At 42.8% G+C, this 16,352-nt stretch overlaps 1 protein-coding gene across 10 annotated transcripts in view; it reads right to left on the minus strand.

The window, feature by feature from the left end:
- Positions 1-14,327, minus strand: part of SLC4A7 (solute carrier family 4 member 7) — a 112,807-nt gene extending 98,480 nt beyond the window's left edge. For 3 of the 10 annotated variants that reach the window (XM_019422875.2, XM_019422881.2, XM_019422873.2), the window contains exon 1: positions 14,183-14,324. In XM_019422875.2, coding sequence (XP_019278420.1) covers positions 14,183-14,230 — 48 coding nt within the window. In that variant the 5' untranslated portion in view covers positions 14,231-14,324. Of the gene's footprint in view, positions 1-8,420; positions 8,445-14,182 lie in introns of those variants that run through there. The other 7 variants (XM_019422870.2, XM_019422865.2, XM_019422879.2 and 4 more) reach the window with 5 other exon arrangements.
- Positions 14,328-16,352: the final 2,025 nt, after the last annotated feature.

The raw sequence follows: 16,352 nt of genomic DNA on the forward strand, positions 1-16,352 counted from the left end.
ATGTTAAAAAAATTAAAAAAAAAAAAAAAGATTTGAAGTAGCTTGAAAAATGGAGGTAAGAAAACATCAATCTCAAAACAAAACAAAACAAAAAATGCAACTGACAATGGTCTATGACCTTTTTTTTTTTTTTTTTTTTTTAATATTTATTTACTTTGAGAGACAGAGACAGAGACAGAGCACCAGCAGGGGAGGGGCAGAGAGAAGGAGACACAGAACCCGAAGCAGGCTCCAGGCTCCGAGGTGTCAGCACAGAGCCCAACCCCATGAACCACAAGATCGTAACCTGAACTGAAGTCAGATGTTTAACCAACTGAGCCACCAGGTGCCCCCTTACATGACCTCCTTAAAACAAACTGCATTACCTTAAAATTCCTACAATAAGGACCTTTTGAGAAATCACATTTTTGTGGTAGAATGGTATCTTGACTAATATAACCCATTAAAATTCAGCGCTACAGGTAATCTGAAAATTCCTAAATATCTCTAAATTGTTTAGTGATCCAATGGTTCAGATTAACACATACTCATGTATATGAGAGTGTATGTGTACCTATATATGTACATGTGTACATATATATATGCAAAATTCCGAAGCCTCACTTTATCCAATTAAGTACACTTGTACTTAAATAATTCTTGTTATTTCAGATTACAGAAAAAATATAAATGACAATTAAATTTAAGATGAAACTATAGGGGCGCCTGGGTGGCTCAGTCGGTTGAATGTCTGAATTCAGCTCAGGTCATGATCTCACAGTTCGTGAGTTCAAGCCCCATGTCGGGCTCTGTGCTGACAGCTCAGAGCCTGGAGCCTTCTTCGGATTCTGCATCTCCCTCTGTCTCTGCCTCTCCCCTGCTCATGTTCTGTCTCTCTCTCTCTCTGTCAAAAATAAGTAAACATTTAAAAAAAAAAAATTTTAAGATGAAACTATAAACTCACAAAATTTCTTGTCACTGAGCCTTAGCAGAATAACAGTTAGGAACTATCTTATACCTACTCTGCCAAGCAGTGTGCTAGATTCTTCTATACTGCAATACCCTACAGACTAAATTCTGAAAATCTAACACTAATAAGATACAAGATCTCCTGAAAACAGAATTAAGCAATCTAGTAACCTCAACTATCTATAACAAGTCAAGAATCAGAAGACCATCTGAAGAGGTAAGATTTGTATATCACAGAGTGACACAACACAAAACCCTTCTCCTCCCCACCCACATTTAAATGACTCTGTGACTTCCTCTGTTATCTATAAAACCCGTTAAGAAATTCAATGACAAAAGAAAATAATTAAAATAAGATTTTAACAGACCACAACAGCCTAATACTAGTGATCAGTACTCATTTTTAAAAGGAGACACACATATCACATTTCAAATGTTCTGTCGAATGGTTAAAATTGTTTAAATCAAAAAATCGTATTATGCTTTAAATGTCTAAACGTTTTGTCAAAATATCTTAAGTTTGGTGCTTAAGGCAATAAACCACCACCTAACCTGTGAGGTAGCAGAACAAAATATATACTAGTCTCTGTCCCTGGTTCCTGGCACAGAGCTCCTAAATCCCTCATAATCTTGTAAGTGATAAGGGCACCAGAGGCATCTTTCGTTCTAACATTTGGTCTCTGTCTCTGGTTCCTGACACAGAAGTCTTAAATCCCTTGGAATTTCCTGGATGACAGTACGGTCTTTTGTTCTAACGAGGTAACTCTTGGTGGCTCCTGGATGGGGGCTGGTCACCAGAAGAAAGCCCAAGCCACGATGAGAGGCTTGGAATTCAGCCCCAACCCACTCTCCAGAGGGGCGAGAGAAGCTGGAAATGGAGTTAATGATTGCCATGCCAACGCGATGACGCCTCCATAAAACTCCCCAAGTACAGGGTCTGGAGAGTTTCTGGGTGGCCAAACACGTGGGTGGAGGTGCCGGGAGAGTGGCAGTGGCACTCTTAATGGACAGAAGCTCCACCAGCCCTTGCCGCACCCCTCACTCTATGCATCTCCTCCATCTGGATGTTCATCTGGGGCCTCTACCATATACCCTTTCGGAATAAACTGGCAAAAGTGAACAAACTTTTCCTGAGTTCTGTAAGCTGCTCTAGCAAGTCAGTGGAATCCAAGAAAGGGTCATGGGAACCTCCACCGTATAGCTGATCGGTCAGAAGGACAGGTGACAACCTGGACTGGCAACTGACATCAGAAGGGGCAGCTGTGAGTCAGAGTGCTTAACTTGTGGGGTCTGATGCTATCTCCCGGTAGACAGTGCCAGAATGGAGTTAAATTGTAACACCCAGCTAGGGCCACAGCATTGACTGGTAGGAGGAACCCCCCCCCCCACCACACACACACATCTGTCGTCAGAAGTGTTGTAAGTGTGGCAGTCATGTGAGAGAAAAGGAAAAATACAGGAAGAGAACTGGGTTTTTCCCAATACATAATTCCTTCCCACAGAGCTATCTAGAAGATCTCAATGCCAGAAGTTAAGGATAGTTAAGACTTTGTTTTCTATTTCTTCAGTCAATATGGAGACTAATTCTTTTAGAATTCTGTTACATGAGACACTGCATAAAAATATACGATGGTTACTAATTACAAGTTTCCACAGGCACATTCAGCATTTTATGCACACTATATGCTTTTCCCTGATCCTGAAGAAGCCCTGTAAGTATTATAATTTCAATTTTATAGATGAGAAAAATGAGATTCAAAGATGTCAGTTGCCCAAGGCCACCTGGTGGCAGATGACGATGTGTGGGAACCCGACGTGTGTCTCAAACCCAAGCGTGTACTTGTCACATCAGGGTCTAAGGTTAGGCTACATCCAAATTTTACCTTGTCTTAAAAATAAGGCTTGGGACTTGTGGTTATTTCGTGAATTTCCTATTACTGAATAAAAACAGTTCAATAAGCTAAAATGTAAGAGCACATAAAGGCCAATTTTGGTCTGAATGAATCCCTTATTCCTAACAAAAGGGAGGCCAACTGCCCAGATTTAAACAGGCTCACAGCAGAACCTTATCCTGAGGATACTGCTAATGGTACGTGCATAAATGGATAAAGAAACTCCTCCTCAAAGTGTTAGAAGGTCATCTGGGAACAATTATAAACAAAACAAAACTAAGTACAGAATATTACTGAAAGGACTCTATTGAGCCAGGGCACTGGTCAGTTATGGCACCTGTGCAAACACGGACGCACAGACTGGGAAGTCAGGAAGGTGGACTGGGAAGTCAGGAAGGTGGGGTCCAGGAAGGAAGGCGTGCACTGGGAAGTCAGGAAGGTGGGATCCAGGAAGGACGAAAGCCCACAAACCACAAAATCATAAAATTTAAAGCAAATGAACAGAACGAAAATTCTTTTATGTAAGTAACAATTCTAAAGAATTTAGAGAAACAGCACAATTTCGAACCAATATATATAGCAGCTGACATTGTATCTGGGCTTGGAGATCCCTTTTCTTGCTACTGGTCCTTTTGTAATTGTATACATTAAATGTCACGGATTTTCATAAAGCAAATATTACACAAGTGTTACTATACAAGTAAAATACCAATGCACTCTTTTCCAACAATCCATTTAAATGTATTTAGAACTTGTGAAAATATACTGAGCCATAAAATTTTCATTTTAACGTGCTTAACACTCACTTGCCTGAAATTGTATCTCAGGGTAAAAAAATATTAAGTACTCTTACTCTGGGATCACTCCAAACTGTATTTATTCAATATCTCCGCCCCCCCCCCCACCCCCCCCCACCCCCGTCCACCACAACAGAACAAAGGCAAAGAACATTTTCTTCTGCTGGCAAAGTAAGAGTCTTTTGCTTCATGGTAACACCACCAGACAGAAGCTATATAAATTTCTTAACTGACTGATTAAACAACTCACTAGGAACATATTCAGCTTCAAATCTTGGGAGTTCATTACATTATCCTTATATTCATTCATTGAACAGTCATTGAACATTTTCTACACGTTAAACCACAGAACAGACCTGATTGCGGGAAGAGACCTAAAGGAGGATTCATTCAACAATGATCCAGAAAAATTCAGATTTCCTGAATCTGGAGGCAAAGAGGCAAATTTCTTTTAAATACTTAGTTTCTATAATATTAGCAACAAACTCACAAAAGTTACAGTAATAAAAGCTGTTAACTATAAAACTCAGCTCAATTATCTAAGGCTTTCAAAGTATCATACATGTAAAATGATCTAATGTGATTAATGTTAAATGGCATTGACAAACAGGGATCACGGATTACTCTAGAATAATGAGATATGGAACACGAGCGATTTCGCATCGACCATGAGTTCAAATCTCAGCTTAGCCTCCTACTAATTGTATGGACTGGGAAATTTCAGAAAATCTCTCTGCCTAGGAGTTCCCATCTGTAAGAGGGATAATAAGTGATTAAAAGATGCCTACTAAGATGCACGGCTCAAAGCAGGCTTTCTCTAATCAGTTACCTGTTCCTCCCTTGCCCCCAGAGCAAAGGACAAAACCCCCAAGTCCTCGATTAGCGATTCCCAACAAGAGAATCACAGCATTCCTCCTCCTTATCCAGCGTGCCCACTGGAAGAGGTTTCATTATTCCATCTCAGGTGCTGGGAAGTCTAGGAATACCACAGAGGTTTACGCTCAAATAGAAAAATACTTTCAAGAGAAGAAAAGAAAAGATTCTCTTTTCCAAGTTACTGACTTCTAAAACCTGGCTCAACAGAAGAGCCCCCAGGATGGCTCAGTCGGTTAAGCATCTGACTCTTGGTTTTGGCTCAGGTCATGATCTCAGGGTTCCTGGGACTGAACCCGGCATCGGGCTCTGTGCTGACAGCACCGACCCTGCTTAGGATTCTCTCTCTCTCTCCCTCTCTCTTTGCCCCTCTCTTGCTCGTCCTCTCTCTCTCTCTCTCTCTCTCAAAATAAATAAACTTTAAAAAAGTTTTAAAAAAAATGAAAAAACTAAACAGAAATCATTTCTTAGTCTTATTTTTAACTAGCTTTTTTAACTAATTAAAATTAGTTAATTAGTGAATTAATCAATCCAGCCTGAGGATCAACACTTCCCACGTGAGGAAGGCACAGTCATAGTGCTGTCCTCCCACAGCACTTCCAGGTCTCACAGCTCTGTGGGGAAGCGGCCGTACCACACTCAGCATAAATGGTGCCTTCTGGAGCAAAACCAGGAAAACAGCATGAATGGTGCCCCCTCCCACTGCACCACTGTAATCTCAACAATTCATTGTAATTAGTCTGGGTGATTTTTTTTTTTTTTTAACATTTATGATCCTTGACTGAAGGTAAGTGTAAAAATTGCAAAGGAAAATTCTAAGTTTAAAAAAATATACAACCAAACAGCTCTTTTCCTATGCCTAAGGCATTTCATGTATAACAGCATCCTCAGTGTCTTCCCACTGGCTTCTACTGGCTCTTCCACAGTCTAAGTCCCTGGACAGAAGTGAGGTGAAAGTGAGAGGACAATCAGGACATCGGTAACATGCAAACCCACAGGTGCCAAAGGACTCGGACATTCAGTAACACCAGTAGGCACGTAGCATGTGATTTTACCGACAGGCGTGTGTTCACGACTCCCTTTTTAAGTTAAAGTTAAGCAGTTCATAACATATTAGACTATATCAAGCCATATGTCTCTCATGAAATATGTTAACCCATGACATAAAGTGACATAAGAAACCATCCCCTCTTTTACCGAATAGCTACATGTTTGCGAGGTTCAAAATCCAAAATTACATAGAAAGGGACACACTGGTTTTGTTCCTACCCCTGCCTCAGGTCCTGTTCCCTCATACTCTCTATGGCAACCATTTCTTGTTAGTTTTTTTTATTTACCTTTCCAGTGTATTTATAAAAATCCTAGTAAATACAACTGTACGTTCTTATTATCCCCCTTAAAGAAAAGGCGCTGTATAGTGCCCTCTGTCCCTCACGTTGCTTCTTTCCATCAATTTATCCTAGAGATCTGCCACATCAGTACAAAGACATCTTCCCCCCCACCTTTTTTTTAAGAGCCGTAGTACCCCACTCTGTGGATATACCATAATGTATTCAACCAGACCCTATCAGGTTGCTTCCAAAACATCTTCTTAAGTGATACATTTTTTTTTTTTTCAAATCTCTCCTGCCACTGTAACCAAGTGAATTATCCCTCTCACAGGACTTGTTTTCTTAGACCTGTAATAAAACAGATGAGTGACCTACTGTTCATATTTTGTAATAACCATCAGAAATTTCCACTTCACATGGCTGCATTCTCTCCCCAAAGTTTAATGTATTTATTAGAGGATTTCACAGAGCCTTTAATATACCATTATGCATTATGAATCTCCAAAATGTATACTGTGTGACATTTCCCAAACTTATCTGGCTACAGAGTAGTTCTTTGGCCAAACCTGCTATACATGAAGTATTTCACAAAACAAACTTTAGCAAATACTGGGGCATATATAATTACTGTCATCTATTTAAACAAAATGTAAGACTACTATGAGCGTTAAAGAAACCGGCTAAGCCAATTTTTAGACTACGTATTCCTTAGCTATTTTTTGGATTATAAACTCCCTTGAGATCTCGATGTAAAGCTACTTGATCCTCGCCTACAAAGAATGCATACGGGGGCGCCTGGGTGGCTCGGTCGGTTGAGCGTCCGACTTTGGCTCAGGTCATGATCTCGCGGTCCGTGGGTTCGAGCCCCGCGTCAGGCTCTGTGCTGACCGCTCAGAGCCTGGAGCCTGTTTCAGATTCTGTGTCTCCCTCTCTCTCTGACCCTCCCCCGTTCATGCTCTGTCTCTCTCTGTCTCAAAAATAAATAAACGTTAAAAAAAAAAAATGCATACAAGCATAAAATTTTCCAGTGTCTGGGAATTCATGGACCACAGTCCCCATGGTCTTATCTATTTTAAAAGTAATTTTGAATAGAAGTGCTATATTATCTGTGGCCTCACTGATATTTCAAATGCTAGGACAGAACCCAGAGCTAATGAAAAAACAGCACAGAATTCACCACGAAGTGTACCTTGATGTAAAGCAAATAAAGCACCCTCAAAAGGGATCATGTTTAACAATTAATGATATCACACAAAGTAAATCCTATTAAATAACTGTGGAAACGGTTACGAGGGGTTGTAGTCTTATTTTTACATAGGTGGCTCCCATTTTAAACAAATACATTAGATTCTTAGAGGATTAAGAAAGTTGGTCTTTAATTCATTTTGTACAATAATATCTCAAGATCAAGGATTTTCAGAATGAAATGCATTTCACATTAGACAGCAGTATCTACTAGAAATATAATTCTGCTGCAGATCTGAATGTGACAATGTGAATGCCCAGAGGAGGAAAAAATTCCAGGAGTTTTAAATGTAGAACAAAAAATCCCCAAGCATGATTACAGTCTAGCAGGTGAAATGATTAGGAGAGAGAGAGAAGTATTAAATCGAAAACTGACAAACGCAGGACTACCACATCTGATTTGGGACTGGTACCCTACAGGAGGGCAAAGGGGCAGAAGGGCATTCCAAGGAGAGGGCCAGAGGGGGCTGAAGCCCAGACCAGGCTCCTCTCATGGAGAGTTGTGCTGAAGTTTGAATCTGCTTACAAGGGGCATCTGTTGTATTTCAAACAAAGAGTTCAGTAATACCCTTCTTCCCTCTCTTCCCAGACAACTTCCTTCCCCCCAAAACCCCATCCACCCATGGCAAACATTAAAAAGTCCTACAATTTTTAAAAAGGAAAGATGTTTTCTAGATCATGATGGTATCCCAGCAGCCAAACTATAATAGAATGGAAATTTCTAATTTAAATTCTTATCAAAAATGGTATTTTTTTTATTTTACAGAGAGAGAGAGAGAGAAAGCGCACGCGTATGTGAGCGGGGGAGAGGGGCAGAGGGAGAGAGAGAGACAGAAAGAATCTCAGGTAGGCTCCAAGCTCAGTGCAGAGCCCAACACAGGGCTGAATCCCACCACCTTGGATGATGACCTGAGCAGAAATCAAGAGTCGGACGGTCAACCGACTGAGCCACCCAGGTGCTCCCCAAAATTTGTTGCTTGACAGAAGTTTTTTTTTTTTTTTAATGAAAACATCTCCAATACTTCCATGGAACTCAATGGGAATACAGTCTATTATATATGAATTTGCTTTATTCCTATCTTTGTTGAGTACATCAATTCCCAAGGTAAGAATCTGTGAGTATCTTCAGTATTTTTCCAGAATAAAGAATGGTATCAAGCTGAAAACACCCTATATATAAAAGAACATGCACCAAACATACAAGCACCAAGTGTTAATTATATGCTCCGGCAAATTCTGAGAAAGAGATTATACGTATCATGTTTACCCTTCTCATGCTCTTCTGAGAAACCATTCCACACTCTTGTCTATGATATAAAATAAAGTATAGCCACCTTACACATGTGAATCCATTTCCAAAGGTACATCCAATTCCCAAGTTCCTAGTCAGAGATGATACAGAATTCAACAGCTTCTCCAAATCGGGCAATCTGACAAAAAAGAAGCAGTATAGTCCAGGAATATAGAAAGAGAAGACAATTCTACACTGACATGTGAGCAAAATGAAAACCAAATGATACTAATATACATATTCCCTACAAAAGAAAAAGAAATAGGTAAAATATTAAAGTATTTTTCCTACTTCATTATGAAAGGCAGACTACGCTTTACCCTTCACTTGGATATTATTAAAAAAAAAAAAAAAAAAAAAAACCTGCTTAAACTTACTAAAATCCAAACTATGGCTTAATAAAAATTAAAATATTTAAAAATATCCTCTTTGGAGTAAATATGAAAATCTGCTTGGAATAGCCCATCTAGAGCCTTTCTGCACTGGCAAATCAGCTCCAGGTAAAAATGCACATTTACATCATAATCACATTATCTTCATAAACCAAGCATTGACAAAAAGTTTTGGCCACTCTCATCCTCCATCAGTCATTTAAAAATGTCTAGCCCACTTATGAAGATAAAAAGCTTCTGCACAACAAAGGAAACAACCAACAAAACTAAAAGGCAACCAACGGAATGGGAAAAGATATTTGCAAATGACACATCGGACAAAGGGCTAGTATCCAAAATCTATAAAGAGCTCATCAAACTCCACACCCGAAAAACAAATAACCCAGTGAAGAAATGGGCAGAAAACATGAATAGACACTTCTCTAAAGAAGACATCCGGATGGCCAACAGGCACATGAAAAGATGTTCAACGTCGCTCCTTATCAGGGAAATACAAATCAAAACCACACTCAGATACCACCTCACGCCAGTCAGAGTGGTCAAAATGAAGAAATCAGGAGACTATAGATGCTGGAGAGGATGTGGAGAAACGGGAACCCTCTTGCACTGTTGGTGGGAATGCAAATTGGTGCAGCCGCTCTGGAAAGCAGTGTGGAGGTTCCTCAGAAAATTAAAAATAGACCTACCCTATGACCCAGCAATAGCACTGCTAGGAATTTATCCAAGGGATACAGGAGTACTGATGCATAGGGGCACTTGTACCCCAATGTTTATAGCAGCACTCTCAACAATAGCCAAATTATGGAAAGAGCCTAAATGTCCATCAACTGATGAATGGATAAAGAAATTGTGGTTTATATACACAATGGAATACTACGTGGCAATGAGAAAAAATGAAATATGGCCTTTTGTAACAACATGGATGGAACTGGAGAGTGTGATGCTAAGTGAAATAAGCCATACAGAGAAAGACAGATACCATATGGTTTCACTCTTATGTGGATCCTGAGAAACGTAACAGAAACCCATGGGGGAGGGGAAGGAAAAAAAAAAAAAAAAAAAAGAGGTTAGAGTGGGAGAGAGCCAAAGCATAAGAGACTGTTAAAAACTGAGAACAAACTGAGGGTTGATGGGGGGTGGGAGGGAGGGCAGGGTGGGTGATGGGTATTGAGGAGGGCACCTTTTGGGATGAGCACTGGGTGTTGTATGGAAACCAATTTGACAGTAAATTTCATATATAAAAAAATAAAAAATAAAAAAAATAAAAAAAATAAAAGGAAAAAAAATAAAAATAAAAAATAAAAATAAAAATGTCTAGCCCAGGGAGGCAAAGAGTCACTAATTTCAAAACCTAGCACTACTCCAGGCTAAGTCCTCTGCCCTCAGGAAGACTTAACAGCAACACTACCAAACACTATCTTAGCACCATGCCAACCATAGACCCCTTCACGGTTTATCATCATAGTTACGAATAATCATCAAAGTCTCCCCAAGTTATGTAATTCAATGAGTATCACTCAACAAAATACATGAAGTTGCTTGCTGAACAAAAACAGAGGCAAACTTCACTACAAGCTAGAATACTGGAATAGCTACCTGCTTTGTACAGGAACCAAGTTCTCTTGTTTCAAAAGGAGGTTTAAAAAGGGGCGGGGGAGTGAGTTGCTGCACCCTTACACATACATACACAGATCTTTATTACTAACACGTGCTTACTGCAAAATTTGAAATACTGTATCCATAAAACTGGTAACTATAGGAGAATCCACAATCAATAAGAGAAAGCTACAATATGAATCAAAAACCACACTGCCTAATGTGTAACACTAACCCTTAGACTCACCTGTATGTTCCTTTATGTAAATGGCCCATTTTGTGAACTGCAGATTCTATCCACTTTAACATCATATTTGTGATGAAATATAGTAAGAAAGAAGGGGAAGGAAAGAGGAAGAAAAACAACCCATTACAGGATGTTGACAAGTTTAACTACTAAGGCTTTAGAATATATTGGTTCATACCCACATACCACTAAAATAAACCAGGTTCCTCTAACAAGTTACTTTGGCTTTCGATTTTAACCTACTCTAGTAACAGGAGTCTAGTGTAACAAAAAACTCTAATTTTCATACCCTAAGCTCCCTTAGAAGAAAACCTGTGTACTTCTCGGTCTCAATTACCAAATAAAGCAATTCTTCAATCCAACTCAATTGTCCTACAGCTTTATTTGAATGGATGAGATTTCCTATCTCTCCCTTCATTACAACTCCATAGATTGTGGTGCAGAGAAACAAACCAACTACAGGCCGAAAGGTAACGAAAATTCTGATAATATGCGTGGGGTACATATGATCTCTAGAGCTATCAATACCTAACCACAGATCCCAAAGGGTATGCTTACTTACAGACCTACCGAAAAAACCTTCTACTTGCCAATCACCACTGAATGCATCCTGGTTTGTTAGTATCTTTTATTTATTCTAATGACTACTTTTTTAAAAGTGTCTCTAATGGACTCAGGAAAATGTTTTAACTGGCACTCACAAATGGAATTAGCAGGAATGCAAATGGCTATCACTGTGTTCACTAACACACGCCAAAGTAAACTCAATGAGGTTAGGACTCTGTCTACCTTGTGTGCCCATACCCCAGTGCCTGGCACCTAGGAGATAACATAATACCCATGAAATGAATGATTTGTGTACCAACAAAATTCATGGAGCAGCCTGAAAATGTCAGTGGTAACAGAACTGTATTAAATAATGTACTGCCTAAAAGAACGAACAATTGTCAAAACTTGGGAACCTTCTAACCAGTGCTGTCTGTTGTAACAGAATATTTGACCTATATGAGAAAATACGACTGATGGTTCAAGTCAATTCCAAAGAGAAGCCTGCAATACGTTTTTGTAATAAAGCAAACAAAAGTTGCATTTTTGTAAGATAAATGACTTTCCTCCTATCCCAAAACCATGATCAATGAAACTTACAGAATTTTAGAAGCAGAAGAAACCTGAGAGCCTAAATTATGGAACAGATGCACTTGGTTCAGAGTCATATATACTGCCACCAATTTATTCAAAAATTTTGCATAATCACATACCCAAGATAGCATTTGATGAATATTAATTTTATTCTACTTTTTTGGCTATGCTAAGTAGTTGCCAGTTGGAGAAGTAATGACTGATGAGTATCATACTCTTCCATTCTTCTGACTTTATTTACCAGGGGAAAACTGATGAGAAAATATAACTTTATTGATACAAATAGTTCCTCTCTTCCCAGTTTTCAAGTTACAGTGTTCGTACTCCATAAACCACAGTTCTACTGTTCTCTCATTCTATTTTTAGACTGTGTGATAGTTTATTACATTTGATTTCTATTACTGACTTGTATATTTACTGTGGCCAAGTCTTATTTTCCCAAAGATTTCGAAAGTATACCCTTCCAAAGTGCTCCCCTGCCATGCCATTATTAAGTGCTTGATAATTTCTTTGTCATTCATTTGGATGTAAGTTTCATTAGTGCAGAGTTGGTTCTGTCTTTTTGGATATTACACAATAGGTTCTAAGTGTTATTACAATGAGGAATGAATGAATGAATGAATGAATGAATGATTTGGAAGGCAATGTCATTATCATGCCTTTTTTTTTTTTTTTTTTTAACGTTTATTGATTTTAGACAGAGAGAGACAGAGTGCGAGCTGGGCAGGGGCAGAGACAGAGGGAGACACAGAATCTGAAACAGGCTCCAGGCTCTGAGCTGTCAGCACAGAGCCTGATTCGGGGCTCAAACACAGGAACCCCATGACATGGGGTCATGACCTGAACTGAAGTTGGAGGCTTAACAGACTGAGCTACCCAGACGCCCCTAGCATGCTTCTTTTGATAGCTAAGCAGCCAATATCTGAGAAGACATCATAATTTCTATCCAGTTTTATAAAAACTAGAATGTTCTTTAACTGTTCTAAGCTGAAAATTTGCAAACAAATCTAAGAACAGACAACACTACTTGATACACATTAGTAGAGAAAGTGCTAAAAGAAAGAAAGAAAGAAAGAAAGACCTCCAAAATGCAGTTTATTCAAATGTCACACAAAGAATTACGGAAGATTCCTTAGAACGAGTTTCCAGGATTCCATTACCACCACTGTGACTTGATCCTCCCCAAAACCACTGCTAAATGACTTCACTGTCTGGAGACTCCCTTTTCCTCCATGATTTGAGAATTTGTAAGTGAACATACTGAAGTAATAATCAACGACTACTCTCCAGGGCCTTACAATAATCTTTAAAAAAAAGATTGGGGGGGGGGGGGGCGGCTGGTTAAAAACGCAAATAAAAACACACAAAAAGCAATTTTCCTGTTAGTTGTGAAAGACTGGAAAATTTTCACTGCATCCTTCCCTCCTCTGCTGGTCACAGAGTAAGAATTGGAAGCGGAAAATTTACAACACTTCCATGCCGTTTGAGTCAGGAACTACGAAGAGAGAGGAGAATCACAAGTGTGGGGACACATGTATTCTACATGAGAGCAGGAAGTCAGTTTGTCGAGCATGGGCCGCCCGTCCAGCATCCTAAATGGGAACGCTGGCCTTCTGCAAGCCCACCCCCAGTCCCCTCTAACCCTGAAGCGAAAGCCACCCGGATACGGGATTTTGCTAGGCTGATTTAAAAAGGAGCAGCTCGCAGAGCTGAGGACACTTTCCTCTTTCTATTTGGCCTGCGGCAGGAGGCTACTCCCCTGGTTCTCGCCAAAAGAGGAGGCGGACCAGGCAGAGTCAGCAGCGAAAAGCAGCCTTGGCCGCGAAGGCAGCCCGTCCACGCGGCCGAAGAACTCACCGAACAAAAGCACACCGCGCGGACCGAGTGGGGAGACGCGCAAGAAGGGAAAAGATCCACCCCAACTCTTCACCACTGCCTGGGGCTAGAAACAGGTGGAGCCGCGCTTAGAGGGAGAAGAAAGATGGATTTTCGAGGGGCTAATCTGAACTCCAGCGCCCAGGCAACCGGAACCGAGACCCCCGGCCGGGGAGCACGCCCGGGAATAAGGGAGGCGAGCGCTGCGGAGAGAAAGGAAGAGATGGTCGGGGTCAAGGGCTGACGGACGGCCCCGCAGGGCGCCGAGGATGCGGGTGGCGAGGATGCCCGCGGCGCGCTGCCGGCTGCCCCCACTCGGGCCTCCTGGGCGCCGCCGCCGCCGCCGCCGCCCCCTCGCCCCCGCGCCCTGGGCGGCCACACAAAGGGGATGGCGAGGCTCGCCGGCTGCGGGGCGGCGGAGGGGCGCCGGGCCCGGGACGAGGTGGCCGGACCGCGACGGCCGCCGCGCCCCCGCCTTTGTCTGCCTCGTTCCGCGCTTCCCCCACCCCCGCCGAGCAGCCCTGCCGCCCGCGGCGCCCTCACCCCGCTCATTACCCGGGTGAGTAGCGGTCTCATCTGCTCGCCGGCCCCATCCGCCTCCATGGCCCGCCGGCCAGCCCGCGGCGGCCGCTACGGAGCTGCCCCGCGCGGTCCGCCCGCCGCCGCCGCCGCCGCCGCCGCCGCCGAGACCCGGGCGCGCGAAGGGAAACGAACGTGCGTCCGTGAGCGAGGCGCGCGCGTGGGGAGAGCCGTGCGCGGGAGACGCGGGGCGGCGGGTGCGCGCGGCGGCCGCAGGGCTGGCTCTCGCCGGGGGAGCGAGGCCGCGGCGTGGAACGTGGAGCGAGAACTGAGCGAGCGGGAGGACGAGGCGGGGGAGGAGGAGTGAGCCGCGTAGGGCCCGGGGGCGGGGCCGCAGGCCGTGACGCGCGCGGCGCCCGGGGCCCGCCCCGACACGCCCCCTCCCCGCCTCCCTCGTCACGCCCCCTGCCAGTCTGGCACCGCCAGCCCGCTCTGCGCGCCTGCGGGCCCCGCCGCGAGGCCACCCGGAGACGGGGCGGGAGGGAAGCGGGACGGGCGTCCGTCCCAGCCAATCGGCGGCTCGCGGCCTTCCGCGTGCACCGCCACCGCCACCACCACCCCGCCTCCTCAGGAGGCTCCGCCCCTCTATGTAAAATCGTAACTGACCCAAACAGATTGTCTAACTCGTTTTGCAGGTGCGAGATTCGCCTGAGGTTTAGAAGTGCGGTGGAGGGTTACCGTGGCCCCTACCTCCTAACCGGGTTCCTTACAGAGTCGCAGGAGGGTAGGAGGACGGCTCCCTTTTCCAGGATGCTCACGGGAACCCCAAAGGAGCTAACGGGTCTTCATGACTCCTCCAAGTTTTTTTTTTTTTTTAAATCTCTCAGTTCTGTAGGTGTGAACCCCAACTCTGAAAACAGTATCCTCGCGTGCTTGCCCCCTTGACCAGGCACCACAGCGGCTCCCACACTCTTGAGTCCACCCTCAAATATCCACACCTCGAGGTCGGCTCTCAAATATCCACACCCTCACTGGGAATGATGATGGGATCGGCCGCACAGGGTCACGGGTGGGTTAAGTGTATTTCTATCCGCAAACGTGCCTGACACTTAGCATGCTTCTTATGAGCATCATTTTTCACAAGCTTATCGTGAATGTTTTTGAAAGATAACAAAATGTTAGCTGAGAGGAGCGACATCAATGCTTTGGAGGGAAACTGTATGTTACACCGGGTCTGGAGCACACGTGGTCCTATCCGTCTCTAGCAGTAAAGCCCTTTGTCAGAGAGTTAAGGATGCTGCATGCCTGGTCCTTGTTTGGGTCCTAGTCCCCTTTTGTTCTCAATTTCCCAGAGTTACTTCAAGGCTAGCACACATTATTCCCTTACTTGTATAAGAGCATATGTGTTTCTATTAATAATAGCTACCGTTTAAAGAGGCCAGCAATTAGAGACTGCCATGTTTTGTAAACATGGTTCATCTCTAATCCTCACAACACTACAAAATATGTTTTATTATCCCCATTTTACAGGTGAGGAAGCAGAGGCTCATAAAGATAACTAGCTTTAGGTCCTGGTCAGTAGACCTGCTCTTTCAGTTGCGCCCTTCCAATGCCTCATTAAAGATAGTTGAACAACAATAAGAAAAGGGGAAGAAAAGGTGCAACAAGAATGAAACAACGAATATGGAGAAAGAGAGAGAAAGACATTCTTTAAAAAGCACCTCCTAAAATTGTTGAAGGCATCAATCAGTTGTACCCATCACTCTCTAAGGTGAATGGATTCATATTGAAGAATTAGTTCTGGACTCTCTTACAATGTAGCCATAAAACTGTAATTAGTGTGTGCAGAATACCCTCCACCCCCCTTCTCTGCCTTGTTTTTCTGTACAGCACTTACCCTCTTATAACACTTTGTATATTTTATGTTTTATTATGCTTTGTCTATACACATACATTAACATAGTAATGTGTGTCCCATGTATGCTCCATGCAAGCAATGAAAGCAGTGATTTTTTTTTTTTTTGTCTGTTTGCTGTTAAATTCCTAGTGCGCCTAGAAGAGTGCTTGGCCTTTGTAAACTCTCTGTTAATTGAATGAAGTGGAGGTGGAGGGGAAGGGGGGCATCCGTTAAGACCCAAGAGCATCCTGGGTGACAGCTGAGGTTGTGGTCAAAGTAGTAACAGGAACACAGTAGGAACCAAGACCC

This window comes from Panthera pardus, unplaced genomic scaffold (genome assembly GCF_024362965.1).
Source record: "Panthera pardus isolate Hobbes unplaced genomic scaffold, ASM2436296v1 HiC_scaffold_16, whole genome shotgun sequence".
Classification (NCBI taxonomy): domain Eukaryota; kingdom Metazoa; phylum Chordata; class Mammalia; order Carnivora; family Felidae; genus Panthera; species Panthera pardus.